General features: G+C 38.7%; 2 protein-coding genes across 17 annotated transcripts in view; one reads left to right on the top strand and one right to left on the bottom strand.

Annotated features, from left to right (window-relative positions):
* The window catches only part of LOC139759238 (uncharacterized), a 32528-nt gene extending 17962 nt beyond the window's left edge, over positions 1 to 14566 (bottom strand). The window contains exons 1-2 of one of the 5 annotated variants that reach the window (XM_071681351.1): positions 14432 to 14566; positions 650 to 851 (exon numbers count right to left, since the gene is read on the bottom strand). In XM_071681351.1, coding sequence (XP_071537452.1) covers positions 650 to 811 — 162 coding nt within the window. In that variant the 5' untranslated portion in view covers positions 812 to 851; positions 14432 to 14566. Of the gene's footprint in view, positions 1 to 649; positions 1005 to 13081; positions 13241 to 14431 lie in introns of those variants that run through there. The other 4 variants (XM_071681349.1, XM_071681350.1, XM_071681348.1 and 1 more) reach the window with 4 other exon arrangements.
* The window catches only part of LOC139759235 (uncharacterized), a 28336-nt gene continuing 21280 nt past the window's right edge, over positions 12992 to 20047 (top strand). For 3 of the 12 annotated variants that reach the window (XM_071681344.1, XM_071681343.1, XM_071681345.1), the window contains exons 1-3: positions 12992 to 13149; positions 16483 to 16627; positions 18414 to 18530. In XM_071681344.1, the coding sequence (XP_071537445.1) occupies positions 16502 to 16627; positions 18414 to 18530 (243 nt within the window). In that variant the 5' untranslated portion in view covers positions 12992 to 13149; positions 16483 to 16501. Of the gene's footprint in view, positions 13150 to 14381; positions 14401 to 14713; positions 14989 to 15046; positions 15277 to 15341; positions 15402 to 15437; positions 15590 to 16482; positions 16628 to 18413; positions 18531 to 20047 lie in introns of those variants that run through there. The other 9 variants (XM_071681342.1, XM_071681334.1, XM_071681341.1 and 6 more) reach the window with 8 other exon arrangements.

Here is a 20047-nt window from a genome sequence, read left to right as displayed (position 1 = left end):
ATTGGAGGTGGAAGGATGGAGTGAAATAGATTTTGAGTGATCGGGGCCTGAACATACAGGAGGGTGAGATGCATGCTAGGAATAGAGTGAATTGGAACAATGTGGTATACCACGGTCGACATGCTGTCAATGGATTGAACCAGGACATGTGAAGTGTCTGGGGAAAACTATGGAAAATTTTGTGGGGCCTAGATGTCTAGACGTGGAAAGGAAGCTGAGGTTTCGGTGCATTACACATGACAGCTAGAGACCAAGTGAGAACGAATGTAGTCTTTGCTGTCTTTTCCAAGCGCTAGCTCACACGCATGCATGCGGGGGGAGAGGGGGTGCCATTTCATGTGTGGCAGGGTGGCGACGGGAATGGATGAAGGCAGCAAGTATGAATATGTACATGTGCATGTACGCACATGTCTGTGTATGTATATGTATGTATACGTTGAAATGTACAGGTATGTATAAGTGCATGTGTGGGCGTTTATGTATATACATGTGTATGTGGGTGGCTTGGGCCATTCTTTCATCTATTTCCTTGTGCTACCTCACTAACGAGGGAGGCAGCGACTAAGTATTATAAAATAACAAATATATTTGTAATAAGATTTTGACTTAAAAAAAGAAGAGACTTTCATGATCACACGTTATAACTCACCAAAGCAAAAGTCCCCAGAAAGCGTAGGGTTGTAGCGGGTAACAAACAGCCCCCACACTGCAATCCGACTACCCTCCAGCATCTGCTGGGGGAGGTGCTGCTAGAAGGTATATCACTATCCGAGATGTAGGTGCTGCAAGCCCTATCACTCTTGCCTGCCATGTTGCCTCCACTAGTGGTTCAACCAGCTTATCATATGTTGCTTTTGAAGGTGGGATGTAAATCAAAAAGTTTATACATTCCTTAAACAAACATTCTGGAGGTCATGACTCAGAAATTACCCTCAATTCTAATGTTACCTTTATACAAATATCATCATACTGGATCTTCCCTTATACACAACAGTAACATGTCCCTGTCAAATTAACAAGTGATTAAGCACTGCACCTTTCATAATTACTTAAAGGGGATAAAAAGTTTTTATGTTCACCTTGACAGGATGTGTTGGCTAATACTAAATAGAAATATTCAAGACAACACCATACAATGGGATACATACACCTGACAACACTTTAAACAACACTGTACATCTTATCATATACAATAATTTAATCAAGACAAGAAAGTTAAGATGCTAGAGAGAAAGATGAGAGGTGTATGGGAATTACTTGCAGAGAAGTGTGTGTGTGATTGGGAGATGCATACCCAGCAAAAAAATTATTTTTAAACTAGTGAATGATAGGTCTCATAACGATCGCCTGGTAATTAAGAGCTTTGTATGATCTCAGAATTTTTGTCCATATGTCATATTTTGTCACTTTGAAAATATGATAATTTTTGTGCTCTGTGTACAAGAGAAAGTGGCAAAAGGTCAAGAGGGGGTTGCAAGGGTTGAACAAAAAGGTAAAATGAGAGTTAAGGTGAATAAGCTTCTAGGAGAACAAGAAAATGCTTTGGAAGATGGTACTACAAGATATGAGAGCATCAGTGAAAAGAGCAAACAAAGAAGCAGTAAAAGACAGAGAAAAAGTGAAGAGGAGATGGGACAAGCATTCTGAGGTTTAGATGAATGCATTTGAAGATAGGGTAACAAATGTGAAGTGCTTTGGGGATGTAGGTGCATAAAGTGAAACCCATGGCAATTAGTGATGAAAGCCCTGAGTTTGAAAAAATGGGTAAAGCAGGTTGAGTGGATAGGACTGCACTTAAATTTCTAGAGAAAATTGGTGCCTGATATGTTGATTTATTACTTTGGATTTTCAATATATGTATGGTTCATAGTGAAGTGCCTGGGGATTGGCGGAGCCTTAAAGTGCTACTGTATTAACGCAAGGCCAAAAGTGATTGTTTAAATTACTGTGTTATTCATTTTTCAAGTGTATCAAGTAAACTGTATAGGATTGGTGACCGACAGGTTGGTGGCTGTAAACTGCATCAGACCAGGGAGGAACAAAATTTTTTCTGGAGTGGCAAAAGATGTGTGAATCAAGTGTTTGATTAATTTGAGCAAGAAATACACACACACAGACAGAGTGAACTGTATTTGGCATTCACGGATCTGCAGAAAGCATATGATACGATTGACATAGATGCTTTGTGGAAAATGTTATGGTACAAATACATATTACAGGATGAAAGCTACTACATACAATGAAAAGTTTTTATCAAAACAATAAGACGTGTGTGAACAGGTAGAGAGGAGGGTGAGTGGATCAAGGTAAATGGGCTTGCAACAAGGGTGTGTGATGTCATCATGGCTGCTTAATCTGTTTAGGATGCAATAGGGAGGGAGGTAAATACATAGGTCTTAGAGAGAAAGGTGGGTTTGCACTTTGTTAGGGATGGGGGCTCGGGAGGTGAGTCAGTTACTGTTTGCTGATGCCTCAGCCCTGATGGTGAATTCAAGAAAGAAAATGCATTAGCTGGATTTTAAGTTGGGGATACTGTGTCTCAAAGAAGAAAGTTCTGAGTGAATGTGAATAAAGGCAAATTCACTAGCTTTTGGAGTGGAAAAAGATAAATTAGGTGAGGAGTGATTTTGAATAAAGACAACCTGGAGGAAGAAAGTTTCTGGTACTAAGAAGTGGTCATGTCAGTAAGTGAAACCATGGGGAGCTGAAGTAAGCCTTAAGATGGATGAAGGAGTGAAGGTCCTGGGCACTTTGGAGAGTATGTGGAAAGCAAGGAAATTCTCCAAGAGAAAACAAGAGCACAATGATGTTATAGTAGGTCCAATGGTAATTATGGATATGATGCATGGGCCCTTATAAAACAAATATGAGAGAGGGTGGATGTGTTTAAAACAAAATGTTTGAGGACAATCTGTGATCTGAGGAGCATTTATCAAACATGAAATGAAAGGGTAAGAGAGAGGTGTGGTATCACAAGGAGTATGTATGAGAAAGATGAGGACATTGCTGAAAAGGTTTGGAGATACTGTATGGAGAGGATGACTGAGGGTTTGCATTTTGGAAGTGAAGGGAACAAGAAATGGGGAAAATCGGGGAGCAGGTGGAAGATTGGACTGAGAGAAGCCTTGAGCATTTGGGGTCTGAATACACGAGAAGGTCTGAGACATGCATGGTATATAGTGAATTGGAGTGATGTGGTATGCAGAAAATTATGTGCTGAACTAAGGCATATGAAGCATTCAGAGGAAATTACAGAAATATCTGTGGGGGGACTGGTTGCAGATAGGGGAATCTGGATTTGGTGCATTATACATGAAAGCTAGGGAGTGGATGTCAGTAAATGAGGTGGTCTTCATTTGTTCCTGCTACTCCCACAGTATCACAGAAAACAGTGAGCTTCTATGAAAAATTTTAAATAGATATTTAATCCCAATCCACTCTAAACCAAAATATATTATCAAAAGTGTACATCACATCATAGTGTGTATGAGAATACAATAGACAACAAATCATTCAGTTAAATATGTACACTAAGAAAGTAATAAAATCAGCACAGCATAAGATGCAGTGATAGCTAAGGCTAAGCTTTAGGTACTATTGTTGCTATGACCTATCTGGAAATGTTAATCAAGTGAATTGTGCAGTTTGTGGATAAAGAATAGGACATAAACTAAAACAGTATATCTTAGATTGTGAAAAAATGGAGCCTTTTAGGAGTAGGGCTAAACTCTGTACATATAACCACATTATCCAGTGTAAACTCTAACGCATCAAGAGATCAATGTATAACATGCTATGGTACAATAAAGTATGATATATCCATGACCATAATGATACAATGTACTCAACAATATTCATTATTACACCTTGTTATAAACCAGAGTACAAGTTATAAAAAATTTCACTTTACCTAAGACACTGTCTTCACATCATAACATAGGCAATTCAAAACTCTTTAGATATCAACATTACACATCAGGGGAAACACTAAATAATGCTGAGCATAACATTACATGGGTAGAGAACAATGAATAGGAAAAGTACAACACATATAGCACAGTAGACACATCTGGTGATCTAAAATCAGTCCAACATTGGCTTAATGGCTTTTAGAACTCCATCTCAGTAAAAATAATTGGCCAAATCACATCAGACTGCCAGATTTCAAAGTATATTAATGCAGCATAATAATGGATCATAACATATGGGACAGCATACACTACAATCAAATATATAATACCTTACTATAATATACGAGTTCTTAGTAAACATCAGAAAATAACTAGTCCCGATTTTGAAAAATTCCATGATTCATTGTGATAGGATTATTGGTTGAAAACTGACTTCACTGTAACATACTGCAGCCAAAAATATAATGTTCCGGAAATTACCTCTAAGTTTAATTGTTCATAAAAAGCTGAATGCCACATAAGACTGACACAGGAGGAAGAGCACCAATTGCTCTTATATCCTTCTCATATGGTGAGTGTGAATTTGGAAGACTACATATGTAGTCATTGGAGTGATGACCTGTAACCCCTGTGCTTTAACCATGACTTTGTTGCTGGTGATACTATATTTGCATTTATCAATACATTGGATTACACGTTAATCAACAGGCATGTAAAAGAGACTTTTGGATGTTAATGTGCTGAGAGGGGCAGCTGGAGGGATGCCTGATCACTATCTGGTGGAGGCAAAGGTGAAGATTTGTAGAGATTTTCAAAAAAGAATAGAGAATGTTGGGGTGAAGAGAGTAGAGAGAGTAAGCGAGCTTGGAAAGGACACTTGTGTGAGGAAGTACCAGGAGAAATTGAGTATAGGATGGCAAAAGGTGAGAGCAATTGACATGAGGGGAGTGGGTAAGGAATAGGATGTATTCAGGGAAGTAGTGAGGGCATGTGCAAAAGATGCATGTGGCATGAGAAAGGTGGGAGGTGGGCAGATTAGAAAGGGTAGTGAGTGGTGGGATGAAAAAGTTGTTAGTGAAAGAGATAAGAGAGACATTTGGACAATACTAACAAGGACAGACAGAAAATGCCTAGGAGATGCATAAAAGAAAGCAGCAGGAGGTCAAGAGGAAGGTGCAAGGATTGAAAAAGAGGGTAAATGAGAGTTGGGGTGAGGGAGAGTAAAAAGATTGTCTTGGAAGGAGGAATATAATGTGCATAAGACAAGAGAACAAATGGGAACACCAGTGAAGGGGGCAAGGGGAGAAGGAATAACAGGTAGTGATGAAGTGTGAAGGAGATAGAGTGAGTATTTCAAAGGTTTGTTAAATAACTTTGATGACAGAGTGGCAGATGTAGGGTGCTTTGGTCAGGGTGGTGTGCAAAGAGAGGGTCAGGGAGAATGGTTTGGTTAAGAGAGAAGAGGTAGTGAAAGCTTTGCAAAAGAAATCCAGCAAGGCAGTGGGTTTGGATGCTATTGCAGTTGAATTTATCAAGAAAGGGGTTGACTGTCTTGCTGACTGGATGGTAAGGATATTCAATGTATGTATGGATCATGGTGAAGTGCCTGAGGATTGGCAGAATGTATGCATAGTGCCATCATACAAAGGTAAAGGGGATAAAGGTGAGTGAGGCATAAGTTTGTTGAGTATTCCAGGGAAATTGTATGGGAGGGTATTGATTGAGAGGTAAAGGCATGAACAGAGCATCAGATTGGGGAAGAGCACTGTGGTTTCAAAAGTGGTAAAGGATGTATAGATCAGGTGTTTGCTTTGAAGAATGTACGTGAGAAATACTTAGAAAAACAGATGGGACAAGTTGATTAGAATGTACTTTTGAATGGAAAAAAATTGGAAGTGAAGTGTTTTAGATAATGGGAGTGGACTTAGCAGTGAATGGAACCATGGAAGTGGGAGTCACAGGGTGGGGTTAGGGGATGAAGGTTCTCGGAGTGATGAAGAAAGTGTGGAAGGAGAAAATGTTATCTCGGAGCAAAAATGGGTATGTTCGAAGGAAAAGTAGTTCCAATATTATAAGGTAGCGAGGCATGGAATATAAATAGGATTGTACAGAGGATGAATATGTTAAAAATGACATATTTGAGGACTATATGTGGTGTGAGGTGGTTTGATCGAATAAGTAATAAAGGGTAAGAGAGATGTGTGGAAATAAAAGTGTGGTTGAGAGAGCAGAAGAGGGTGTGTTGAAATGGTTTGGACATATGGAGAGAATGGGAGAGGAAAGATTGACAAAGAGGACATGTGTGTCAGAGGTGGAGAGAACAAGAAAAAGCTGGAGACCAAACTGGAAGTGGAAGGATGGAGTAAAAAAGATTTTGAGCAATTGGGGCCTAAGCATACAGGAGGGTGAGAGGCGTGCAAGGAATAGAGTGCATTGGAATGTTGTGTTATACTGGGTCTGACGTGCTGTCAATGGACTGAACCAGGGCATGTGAAACATTTGGGACAAACCATGGAAAGGTCTGTGGGCCCTGAATGTGGATAGGAAGCTGTGGTTTTGGTGCATTACACATGACAGCTAGAAGCAATATGAAAGGATGTGGCCTATTGTTTTCCTGGCGCTACCTTGCTTAAGTAGGGGAGAAGCGATGCTGTTTCCAGTGGGAAGGGGTAGCCCCAGGAATGGATGAAGGCAAGCAAGTATGAATATGTAAATGTGTATGTATGTATATGTCTGTGTATGTATATGTGCATGTAAAGGCATTTATGTGTATATATGTGTACATTTGTGGATGAACCATTCTTCATCTATTTCCTGGTGCTACCTCAGAGATGTGGGAAACCGATAATGAAAAAACAATAATACATGAATGCAAGTTCTGAAGGCTACAATTTATGAAATACTGTTAAATATAAAACTTGTTTCTTTGTTATATCTTTACAAAATCACACTGTTTTACATTCTTCATTATGTTTTTTGACTAGATAAGAAAATTGGGCCAAAAAAAATACTTAATGGACAAAGGATCACTTCCCATTGGTCCTTGAGGGATGCTGTACACTTCACTGAAGATCTACAAGGTATTACTATTGCCATTAATGGCCCACCAGCAGGTGGTAATGGCAATGATATTGAACAAGATGACGATAACCTAGATGATGAAACCACGATGCCAAAAGAGTGAGAGTGAAGTTGTGTTTTAAGAGAAACCTGTTGAAAATATCTCTACAAATTGAAAGAAACAAAGAAGAGATGTCAAAATGGAAATGCAGCTATAATGCTCCTCTGCCAGACCTGATCCAAGATGAACAGGAAATTGCAACACAGATCCTTCTATAAAAAAAAAAAAAAAAAAAAAACTTGGAGTGTATGGGTGGTCTGTTTTTGAAAAAGTGTTTCAGAATATGGTCAGTCATCTTGTCTGCAAGACAATATAAGTATGCTAAGAGAGACTGTAACATCCCAAGCTTCAAATATCATGCAAAGAAATGGGCAATTTTCTCGGTTTATTACTGCTTCATGGGTACAGCCTTCGCACAAGTGAGAAAGATTATTGGAGTAAATCACCTGATCTATCCTGTTGAGCTTTTGCAGAAAATGAGTTGCAACTGTTTCCTGCAGATCAAACATGTACTTCATTCAGCTGATACTCAGTCAATTGGTTCAGAGAAAATGGCAAAGATCAATCCTCTCTATGAAATTCTAAACCAGATTAATGATGTATGGTGAACTTCATGAACACCTTAGCATTGGATAGCCAACCAGGTCTGGCTTCAAATGCTGGGTAATTCCTAGCTCGAATGGAATGCCTTACAGGGTTACCACATATGAAGGAAAGGATGGAAAGCACAGCAAAGAGACTCCTCTTGGTACATGTGTTGTTATGAATGGTCTCAAAAGTATGTGAAAATCCAACCTCTTACCACATTTTCTTTGATAACTTTTTTACATCCTATGATCTAATTTCAGATCTGAAATCTCTTGGATATAGGGATACTGGCACATTAAGGGCAAATCACGAAAGGGTGTGTAGTGATGAGTGTAGCAGAGATGAAAAAAATGAGATTCATATGATTATAGATCAGATGAAGATGTCAAGATAGACAGATGTAGTAATGCTAGTGTAGTTGCTCCAGTTACACAAGTAAAACAATGGGAGAAAAGCAAGGACCAGTAATGATATCCCAGCCACAAGTTGCACATTACAACAGTGGAATGGGTGTAGTAGTTCTCATGGACAGAGCACTGTCTGATTACAGGTCAGCAATCAGTGGAAAGAAATGGTGCTGGCCTCTGCTTGTAAATGCTGTAAACAGAAGTTTACAGTTGGAAAGTTTATCAGCTGAGCTCACATGATCAAATAAAGCAAAAAGACTTCCGACGATGCTTAGATGCAGTAATGCTAAAGCAGTCAAAGCCAAAGCCAAGAGCAGTATCATCACCTGGTCCCTTGTATTCTGTCCCAGTTGAAGTAAGGACAGACAACTGAAACCACTACCCACAGAGCTGTCCAGTAAGACGCTACACTGTGTGCAAGAAAAATTGTAAGATTCAATGTGGAAAATGGAATAAGTTAATGCATTTGAACAACTGCTTTCATTAATACCATGAGAAGTAGCTTTATGATGCCCTAACAATATTGTCAGTTTTCTTTGGATTCTTTGTAATCTAGAGATGAGATATTTTCTTTCAAGATTTTTGGTTCTATTTTTTTTTTTTTTTTTTTTTTTTACAAATGATGAATTGCACTGTATGACTGCAATAAACTCTATTGATGGAAATATATATACTAGTATGAATTTATGAAAAATGAAATTTTTGGTTTGTAAAGATATAAAATACAATACTGAATTTCATTTTTCTTTGTTCTTGATATTAGGAATTCCCTCAACCAAACCAACGGAGAATTTACTGTGATACCTTGTGTCATAATAGTGTTGTATATCTAAAAGGAGCAAAAATAAAAAAAAAAAATCATCATACAAGTAGAAAGACTGGAAAGCACGTAATGGTAGAACACATCCCCAGTACCACCCAATGACTATATATGTAGTCATGACAATTTTGACGGCATAAAATAATCAATCACCAAAATAGGGTAATATTATTATCTTGATTATTATAATTGCTGTGGTATTGCGGTTGGAATTTATCAAAAAAGGGGGTGACTGTATTGTTGACTAGTTGGTAAGGTTATTTAATGTATGTATGACTCATGGTGAGGTGCCTGGGAATTGGCAGAATGCTTGCATAGTGCCATTGTACAAAGGCAAAGGGGATAAAAGTGAGTACTCAAATTACAGAGGTATAAGTTTGTTGAGTATTCCTGGGAAATTATATGGGAGGGTATTGACTGAGAGGGTGAAGGCATGTATTGGGGAAGAGCAGTGTGGTTTCAGAAGTGGTAGAGGATGTGTGGATCAGGTGTTTGCTTTGAAGAATGTATGTGAGAAGTACTTAGAAAAGCAAATGGATTTATGTGTAGCATTCATGGATCTGGAGAAGGCATAGAGTTGAAAAGAGATGCTCTGTGGAAGGTATTAAGATATATGGTGTGGGAGGCAAGCTGCTAGAAGCAGTGAAAAGTTTTTATCGAGGATGTAAGGCATGTGTACGTGTAGGAAGAGAGGAAAGTGATTCATTCTCAGTGAATGTAGGTTTGCGGCAGGGGTGTGTGATGTCTCCATGGTTGTTTAATTTGTTTATGGATGGGGCTGTCAGGGAGGTGAATGCAAGAATTTTGGAAAGAGGGGCAAGTATGTAGTCTGTTGTGGATGAAAGAGCTTGGAAAGTGAGTTAGTTGTTGTTCGCTGATGATACAGCGCTGGTGGCTGATTCGTGTGAGAAACTGCAGAAACTGGTGACTGAGTTTGGTAAAGTGTGTGAAAGAAGAAAGTTGAGAGTAAATGTGAATAAGAGCAAGGTTATTAGGTACAGTAGGGTTGAGGGTCAAGTCAATTGGGAGGTAAGTTTGAATGGAGAAAAACTGGAGGAAGTGAAGTGTTTTAGATATCTGGGAGTGGATTTGGCAGCGGATGGAACCATGGAAGCGGAAGTGAATCATAGGGTGTGGGAGGGGGCGAAAGTTCTGGGAGCGTTGAAGAATGTGTGGAAGTTAAGAACATTATCTCGGAAAGCAAAAATGGGTATGTTTGAACGAATAGTGGTTCCAACAATGTTATATGGTTGCGAGGCGTGGGCTATGGATAGAGTTGTGCGCAGGAGGGTGGATGTGCTGGAAATGAGATGTTTGAGGACAATATGTGGTGTGAGGTAGTTTGATCGAGTAAGTAATAATAGGGTAAGAGAGATGGGTGGTAATAAAAAGAGTGTGGTTGAGAGAGCAGAAGAGGGTGTTTTGAAATGGTTTGGTCACATGGAGAGAATGAGTGAGGAAAGATTGACCAAGAGGATATATGTGTCAAAGGTTGAGGGAACGAGGAGAAGTGGGAGACCAACTTGGAGGTGGAAAGATGGAGTGAAAAAGATTTTGAGTGATCAGGGCCTGAACATGCAGAAGGGTGAAAGGCATGCAAGGAATAGAGTGAATTGGAACGATGTGGTATACTGGGGTCGACGTGCTGTCAATGGATTGAACCAGGGCATGTGAAGTGTCTGGGGTAAACCATGGAAAGTTCTATGGGGCCGGGATGTGGAAAGGGAGCTGTGGTTTCAGTGCATTATTACACGACAGCTAGAGACTGAGTGTGAACGAATGTGGCCTTTGTTGTCTTTTCCTAGCGCTACCGCGCGCACATGCGGGGGGAGGGGGTTGTTATTTCATGTGTGGCGATGGAAATGAATAAGGGCAGACATTATGAATTATGTACATGTGTAAATATGTATATGTCTCTGTGTGTATATATATGTATACGTTGAGATGTATAGGTATGTATATGTGTGTGTGTGGACGTGTATGTATATACATGTGTATGTGGGTGGGTTGGGCCATTCTTTCATCTGTTTCCTTGCGCTACCTCGCTAACGCAGGAGACAGCGGCAAAGCAAAACAAATAAATATATAAACAAATATATATCCCTGGGGATAGGGGAGAAAGAATACTTCCCACGTATTCCCTGCGTGTCGTAGAAGGCGACTAAAAGGGAAGGGAGCGGGGGGCTGGAAATCCTCCCCTCTCAATTTTTTTTAATTTTCCAAAAGAAGGAACAGAGAAGGGGGCCAGGTGAGGATATTCCCTCAATGGCCCAGTTCTCTGTTCTTAACGCTACCTCGCTAACGCGGGAAATGGCGAATAGTTTGAAAAAAAAAAAATAAACAAATAATATTTGCTGTCTCCTGTGTTAATGAGGTAGCACAAGGAACCAGATGAGTAATAGCCCAACCCACCCACTTGCACATGTATATACATAAAGGCCCACACACGCACATGTATATACATACATATACATTTCAACATATACATACACAGACACATACATATACACATGTACATATTCATAATTGATGGCTTCATCCATTCCCGTCGCCACCCTGGCACACATGTAGTGGCATCCCCCTCACCAGTGAGGGAGTGCCAGGAACATACAAAAAGGCCACATTTGTTCACACTCTGTCTCTAGCTGTCATGTATAATGCACCGAAACCACGGCTCCCTTTCTACATCCAGGCCCCTCAGACCTTCCCAGATGCTCCACATGCCCTAGTTCAATCCACTGACAGCACGTCCACCCCGGTATACCACAATGTTCCAATTCACTCTATTCCTTGCATGCCTTTCGCCCTCCTGTATGTTCAGACCCAGATCGTTCAAAATCTTTTTCACTCCATCCTTCCACCTCCAATCTGGTCTCCCGCTTCTCCTTGTTCCCTCCACCTCTGACACATCTATCCTCATTGTCGTTAATCTTTCCACACTCAATCTCTCCATACGTCCAAAACATTTCAACACACCCTCTTCTGCTCTCTCAACCACTCTTTATTACCAAATATCTCTCTTACCCTTTCATTACTTAATCAAGGGTCAAGTTAATTGAGAGGTAAGTTCAAATGTAGCAAAACTGGAGGAAGTGAAGTGTTTTAGATATCCAGGAGTGGACTTGGCAGCAGATGGAACCATGGAAGTGGAAGTGAGTCACAGGGTGGGGAGGGGGCGAAGGTTCTGGGAGAGTTGAAGAATGCGTGGAAGGCGAGAGCATCATCTTGGAGAGCAAAAATGGGTATGTTTGAAGGAATAGTGGTTCCAACAATGTTATATGGTTGAGGCATGGGCTTTAGATAGGGTTGTGCGGAGGAAGGTGTTTGTGTTGGAAATGAAATGTTTGAGGACAATACGTGTGAGGGTAATATCTATCCCTTAATATGACCAATTACAATAAAATACTTAAAAATAGGCAAGAATTTTGAAAATATTTAGAAAGGTTGGGTTTGGATGGGTAACCACAGGATACCACAAAAAAAAACTGTATATTGAGATGAAAAGTATGTTAATAAACTCTTTAAACTGTACAAGAAAGATTTACACCAAAGGAGCATAATTTGTATTAGTTTTCCCTTATCTAGATAGATATAATGGGTATGAGGTTACGTAAAATGTGAAGTAAAACAAAATGAAATACAAGTACAGATGAAAAGAACCTAGGAACTTATCTAACTTCACGCTGAGGCCGAGATTTGCCTTAATATTGAGCATCAAACTCGAAATATATCAAAGATACTGTCATCTTCCTTCTGCATATTAAGTGCACGCATCTGCAGGAAGTAAACACACTAAGGAAACAATATACACCAAGTAACAAACTTCAAAAGTGAACACAAATGAAATATACATAATTTTTCAAATAACACTGAATATATAATACATCTAGGTTGACAGGGGAGGTATGGTGAGGATTATATTGGGTCTGTTGACTTCTACAAGTGTTTTTCTTACTTTTACCCCACTTTATTGTCCATAACCACAGATCTCCCATATGCAAAAATTTATTATCATCACATCATACACTGTAACGCTTTAAGTCATGTTCCTGATTCATACTTCACTTCTTTTATGAATAACAAGTCCATCAATACACAGTTTCTCCAAATCGTATATCATATCAGTGGTCTTTTAAACTGGCGCTTACCCAAGCCACACTACCCAACAACAATGTGCAATCAAAATATTCATCACATTAGAGACAACTATGTGCAAGTGTTTTGACCGACTTACAACGATAGTTAACGGCAATAGCAGTGGCAGAATATGTCAGCAAGGGCAGTAACAGCTGCACGAGTGAAGTAAGTAGACAGTATCTAATGTGCCAGGCAGGGCAAGTTGGCACAGAGCCGACACGAAGCCATGCCTCAACACGTCCACATTCCCACGTGTTGATCCACACGCACACAACCACACATACTCAGTCTTTCCCCAGTATTATTAAAACAGTTATGTTATTCATTTATCTTTTTTCGAGTTTGGGGTGATGATGTGTAGTACAGAAACTTAAAGCCGAGTGAAACATATCGCTTATATAACAGTAACATGGACAATTGAAGGGGATTATATTAAAAAGACGAAATGAGGTGAATGGTTAACAAAGTGATAATTAGGAATGATATCCTTTTACTATTCTGTTGTAATAAAGATCATCAATATAAAGACAGCAATACTAAGCAATTAAGGCAATCTCCAAGTCAATTTAAGCAAGCTAAGAAGACAATCTTTACCTTCAGTCATCATGCTGACCAACACAATGGTGGGTAAACATTAAGGGTTGCTATATATATATATATATATATATATATATAGGGGATAGGGGAGAAAGAATACTTCCCACGTATTCCCTGCGTGTCGTAGAAGGCGACTACAAGGGAAGGGAGCGGGGGGCTGGAAATCCTCCCTTTTTTTTTTTTTTTTTCCAAAGGAAGGAACAGAGAAGGGGGCTGGAAGAGGATATTTCCTCAGAGGCCCAGTCCTCTGTTCTTAACGCTACCTCGCTGACGCGGGAAATGGCGAATAGTATGAAAGAAAAAGAAATATATATATATATATATATATATATATATATATATATATATATATATATATATATATATATATATATATATATAATTTAAAGCCACAAAAGATATACGACTGATGACCTGAAATTAGTCTAACCTTAGCACTTCATGGCTTTTACAAAAGCTCCACTTTATTGAAAACATGACGGCAGACTCTGTGAACTTAACAAATATGGAGCCTCCATAAGACTTAATAACTCAAATGATAAATTCAACAACCACAAATGAGGAGGAACAACTTAAATTATGATCAGCTACAGGCACAAGGGTCCTCAGTACTCGTCAAGTCCACATAACACATTCAATATTATTTTCATCATTGGTGTTAATAATACACCTTTACGACGTCACGTTGCCCACTTCACGGTTCGTTGTATCTGTGACAATCTTCAAAGTCCCATTTTGGGTTCAAACGGCGGCCCAAACAGACCGACTTGGATGCTACCCGTCAACCCTTCTCATGACCAGCGACGCGACGTGACCTAGGTTAACTTGTACACGAGTAAATTTGAATTACCTCTAACATGTAGAAGTGTACGATTTTCAGCTACATTTGGCCTCAGGAACATTCCTCTTTGTATCCGGCAGTAATCTGCCAACATAGGGGTCACACTTTCCTTGATACCGCTTAAGACTGGTTGGATACTGGTTTAACAAGTCCAAAATGTACTGGTGAACTCTTTCGCCGTACTCCACTCCCGACGACACCAAGATTTTCCGGGAAAAATCTTAAGTGCGAATCCTAAAAGAGGATATTTAAACTCAATAAAGTCAATAAATCTTTTACATCACATTAGTTTTCTGATCTGTGATTCCCCAAAATATCTTTTGCAAACTCTCTTAAATGACTGACAGCCATGCAGTTCTTTCCAACTTCAATTAGCTCTTCATCGAACTTTTCATTTCAAAGCAGTTCCCTGATCTGTGGTCCTACAAAACACCGTCCTTGATTTGTTCATTACTGCCTCTGGGTGATTTATTCCTCAAATATGACAGTTTCTTATCACCAGACTCATCGTCACTCTTATCCTGGTCACCCACTTTACAACCAATGGCCATAGCATTATTTACAGGGTGAATTTTTTTTTTTTTTTGTTGCGATATGAATGTCAATGCACCGCAGATGTAGCAGAAAGAATTCAGACAACACAGTTTCTCGTCATTATAATGATGGATGGGTCATCAGCACAACACTTGAATACACAAACGTAAATGCTGTCACCATAGATAAAACGACACTGTTTACACTTTGAGTTCTAGCCTGCAACAGAGTACCTCAACTTTTTAATTCGTTGTATGTTAGGATTGAAAATCCGCTAATTGTAATAGTTTGTTATTTTTGTCAGATATCAAGTAAGAAAGGTACAACATTAAAGTGAGCTTTTTGTGTCTTCCCTTATTGTTCTGCAGTATAGTTCAGCTATCTATGAATAACCAAACATTCTTGATTAATGGACCTTAACTAAGCTGAGTGGCTTAAAGTATCTGTAGGTGTTTGATTGCTTTGGTTACATTGTTGGAATACAGAAAGAACAATGTAACACAGGTCATATTATGGAATAAGTTCAGGAAAGCAAGATTATGTTGAAAATGAATGAAGCCAAAACTAAACTTGGTTGAGATAGGTCAGGCCCAACAAGAGAATGGGGACACTGGGGTTAGCAAAATTCTCAAGGTATGGGCCTGTGGGGCATCAGCAAGAGGTGAGATGAAATATGAAAATATAAATAAAAATATTGATCAAATAACAGAAAATATAATTAGTAATCGTGAATTGTATCGTGATTATCACTTGTTGCTGTCTTTTATGTTGCATGGGCCACTCGGCCTCTTATTATAGGAGGCTATATGCCAGTCTTTCTCCCAGTTCAGCATTATTTCTTGGCAGCCCTTGCTAAGGTAATGGTAATTAAAACATAGAAACAGTTGAATTATTTATTACTTTTAAGTCTTTTTATTTCATCTTTATGAAACGGAGGAAGTTCCCTGCTAATACCCTAGGCAACCAGTTTGTATCTTCAGGCACATATGACCTTGCCTAAACATGGACCTTATCTTGGTAAAGTTTTGGGTCCATGTTTAGTGTTGGCTTTTTGTTGATGGATGATCATGTACCTTTATTTAGATATGTATATTAATGAACATTTCATATTCCCATAAAAAATGGTGACTCTATCCTAAATTTCATGCCACACAGGTGAAAAACATAGTCTGTGTGCATGTGCTGCACATCCACACCTTGTGTAAGCTTTAGGTCTGGCTTCAATTCTGAACCACTATTTAATGTACATTATATATCTTTATATGTAGTTGTATATGAATAATCAGTTATGCATCAGACCAAATGGAGGTTAGCTGTTAGTAACAATCATCATTCCTTGAATGCAAACTTTGTAAGCAGATATTATCTATTTTCATGCCCCCACCTTACCTTTCATCCAAAATGGCTGTGGGAAATGCATACTTTTGTCTGTGCCATGTCAGTTACAAGGAAATAAAAACTACCCTCTTCTGTGCATCTCTAATATTATACCTGTTTTATGTGCTAACTGTAATTCATAAATGCAGGTGAAAGGAGTAAGAAGACATGGCAGCATCATACCCCTTGGTGAAAGATGACCTCCCAGATGAGAATATACAACCTTATCTTGATATGGTTCTCAAAAAAGCTGAGTTGGAGACAAAAAAAGTGGCAGAAATGAAATTTTCAGAGGTTAGTGGTGAGGCAATATTTTCTGTAAAGTGTCTGTTAATCTGTATGAAATCAATACAAATAACAGATAATGATCAAGTATGGACTGCAGTAAAAGAAATAAAAGACAAAAGAATGTCATTATTCTTTATTTCTAACTTCACTTCCAGTTATGTGATATGGATCAGTTACATAAAGCCTCTGTTAGACTGTATGCATAATTTTTTGAGGGAATATTTTGCAGAACTTGATTCCCTTACCCTTAACTTAAAGGTTAGCAGATAATCTAGGGATGCTTGACTTCTTAAAGGAGGATTGTCAGACCATCATGTGTAGATACTTGATGAGTTCTAAAAGGGGAGCATAGAAAAAATAAGGTAGAAAGAGATGAAGGTATTACCAGAAGTGAGTGGTTGAAAACGGGTCACATCAAGAGGTACTAAGTAGAAACCTGAGTAAGACTTTAGAAGGAGAACATAGGAGTGATTGAGATGCCTGAACAATGAAATTTTTTTTTTGATGTTGTAAAGTTGAAGAAAATGATAGTGAAATTACGATTTGGAAAAGACAGGAGAAAAAGAGAGGTTATCAAACTTATACAAATGGGAAGTTAGGAGAGAAGTTAGAAGAAAATAGTTGAATATAAGGTACTGAAGGAGAAATCTAAGTTGGCTGTGAAAAACAGGAGGAAGAGGTTAGTTGAGGAGTAAAGAAAGGTGAATCAGAATTTTGTTGAAAATAAAGGAATACATTAGAGTAGGGGTAGGTGAACAATAAAAGACTAAGTGTGGGGAGAAATTAAAGATGCCGATGACTGATTAATGTCCAAGCAACAGGAGATACAAGAGATGGAAGGAATTTTATGAAGTGCTGCTGAATTTTAGATGTTGGAAGTGAATGTCATAGTCACTGTTAACTCTATCACCAAAATAGACTGTGTCTTCACCTTCCCCTACTTGTGTGTCAGCTTCAGGTGAAGCAAAAGGAACATCTTCAGATGGCATTGATAAAAACGTCAGTACAGGTTTTAAATATATCAATGAGAGTAAGCATTTATAGAAAAAAAGTGGAAAACTAATAAGATTAAATTTGCCATGAAAAGTACATTATTTACCAAACATTTGTTTGAGACTGAAAATTCCAGTAGTATGATATGGGAGTGACTTGAGTGGATGGGTTATTCTCTCTTTGTTATGTTTTAGCATCAAATGAGACTATTATGATGTTTACTGCTGTCTGTATTGTGGGACCTTTCAGACTAGATAATTACCAAACATACATTGAGAAAATTATTAATCTGTGATTTAGGGTTGCTATTGGGCAAGGGTGACTGTGTGGAGATATTTGCATGAAAATTACTTGGTGGCTTAAGATTGTAGAAAGTTTGGAATTGGAAAATGAGTATGTGTAGGCAGGGTGAAATGCCAAAACACATGAAGGATATTGTGAGAGAATTTGGAAATGTCTAACAAGTTGAAAGTAAATGCTTACAAGAAGAAAGTGGGAGTGTTTTCAAAAAGGGAGTCAGATCCTGAGATGAGACTGCATTGTAAAATGGGGAGTAGGCCATAACGGATATGGATAGTTTATATGTCATGGGTAAGACAGAAGCACAGTTTGATTGCTTGGAAATACAAAGGGTGTAATGAAGGAATCTGCAGATGTATAGAAATGAATCCTGTTGTTTGGATGAGTTTCTTCATGGTTCATCATCATAGGGTGTGAAAGATGTAAAATGGATTTTGACTTATTGAAGAGTAATTTTGTTTTTATATATTTTTTGAACATTTCTTATTCTTCCTTCCAGTTTAAAAATAGATTGAAAGATCTGGAGAGTGCTTACTCTACAGCTTTATATGAACTTCATACTCACATGGAGAAAGTCATCTCATTGGTCTATTCTTGGGATGCTGAATTTAAAAAGGTATTTGTGAAGTATCATTACCACAGTTCTTAATTATATACAGACATATATATATATATATATATATATATATATATATATATATATATATATGTACGTGTAGGAAGAGAGGAAAGTGATTGGTTTTCAGTGAATGTAGGTTTGCGGCAGGGGTGTGTGATGTCTCCATGGTTGTTTAATTTGTTTATGGATGGGGTTGTTAGGGAGGTAAATGCAAGAGTTTTGGAAAGAGGGGCAAGTATGAAGTCTGTTGGGGATGAGAGAGCTTGGGAAGTGAGTCAGTTGTTGTTCGCTGATGATACAGCGCTGGTGGCTGATTCATGTGAGAAACTGCAGAAGCTGGTGACTGAGTTTGGTAAAGTGTGTGGAAGAAGAAAGTTAAGAGTAAATGTGAATAAGAGCAAGGTTATTAGGTACAGTAGGGTTGAGGGTCAAGTCAATTGTGAGGTGAGTTTGAATGGAGAAAAACTGGAGGAAGTGAAGTGTTTTAGATATCTGGGAGTGGATCTGGCAGTGGATGGAACCATGGAAGCGGAAGTGGATCATAGGGTGGGGGAGGGGGCGAAAATTCTGGGGGCCTTGAAGAATGTGTGGAAGTCGAGAACATTATCTCGGAAAGCAAAAATGGGTATGTTTGAAGGAATAGTGGTTCCAACAATGTTGTATGGTTGCGAGGCGTGGGCTATGGATAGAGTTGTGCGCAGGAGGATGGATGTGCTGGAAATGAGATGTTTGAGGACAATGTGTGGTGTGAGGTGGTTTGATCGAGTGAGTAACGTAAGGGTAAGAGAGATGTGTGGAAATAAAAAGAGCGTGGTTGAGAGAGCAGAAGAGGGTGTTTTGAAGTGGTTTGGGCACATGGAGAGGATGAGTGAGGAAAGATTGACCAAGAGGATATATGTGTCGGAGGTGGAGGGAACAAGAAGAGGGAGACCAAATTGGAGGTGGAAAGATGGAGTGAAAAAGATTTTGTGTGATCGAGGCCTGATCATGCAGGAGGGTGAAAGGAGGGCAAGGAATAGAGTGAATTGGAGCGATGTGGTATACCGGGGTTGACGTGCTGTCAGTGGATTGAATCAAGGCATGTGAAGCATCTGGGGTAAGCCATGGAAAGCTGTGTAGGTATGTATATTTGCGTGTGTAGACGTATGTATATACATGTGTATGGGGGGGGGTTGGGCCATTTCTTTCGTCTGTTTCCTTGCGCTACCTCGCAAACGCGGGAGACAGCGACAAAGTATAAAAAAAAAAATATATATATATATATATATATATATATATATATATATATATATATATATATATATATATATATGGCTATGGAAATTATAAATTTCCCTTTTCCATAGCCAGAGGTTGAACCATTATGTGACATTCATTTTCTCATTTCATTTCAAGCGAGAAGTTTCAGTTTTCTAAATTATTTCTTACTTTTTTCATATGTATATATATGTATATGTGTGTGTGTTTGTATATGTGCATGTGTGTGTGTGTATGTATATATATATATGTATATA

Source organism: Panulirus ornatus, chromosome 32, assembly GCF_036320965.1.
Source record: "Panulirus ornatus isolate Po-2019 chromosome 32, ASM3632096v1, whole genome shotgun sequence".
Taxonomy (NCBI): domain Eukaryota; kingdom Metazoa; phylum Arthropoda; class Malacostraca; order Decapoda; family Palinuridae; genus Panulirus; species Panulirus ornatus.
This window is presented reverse-complemented; position numbering and strand designations above follow the sequence as displayed.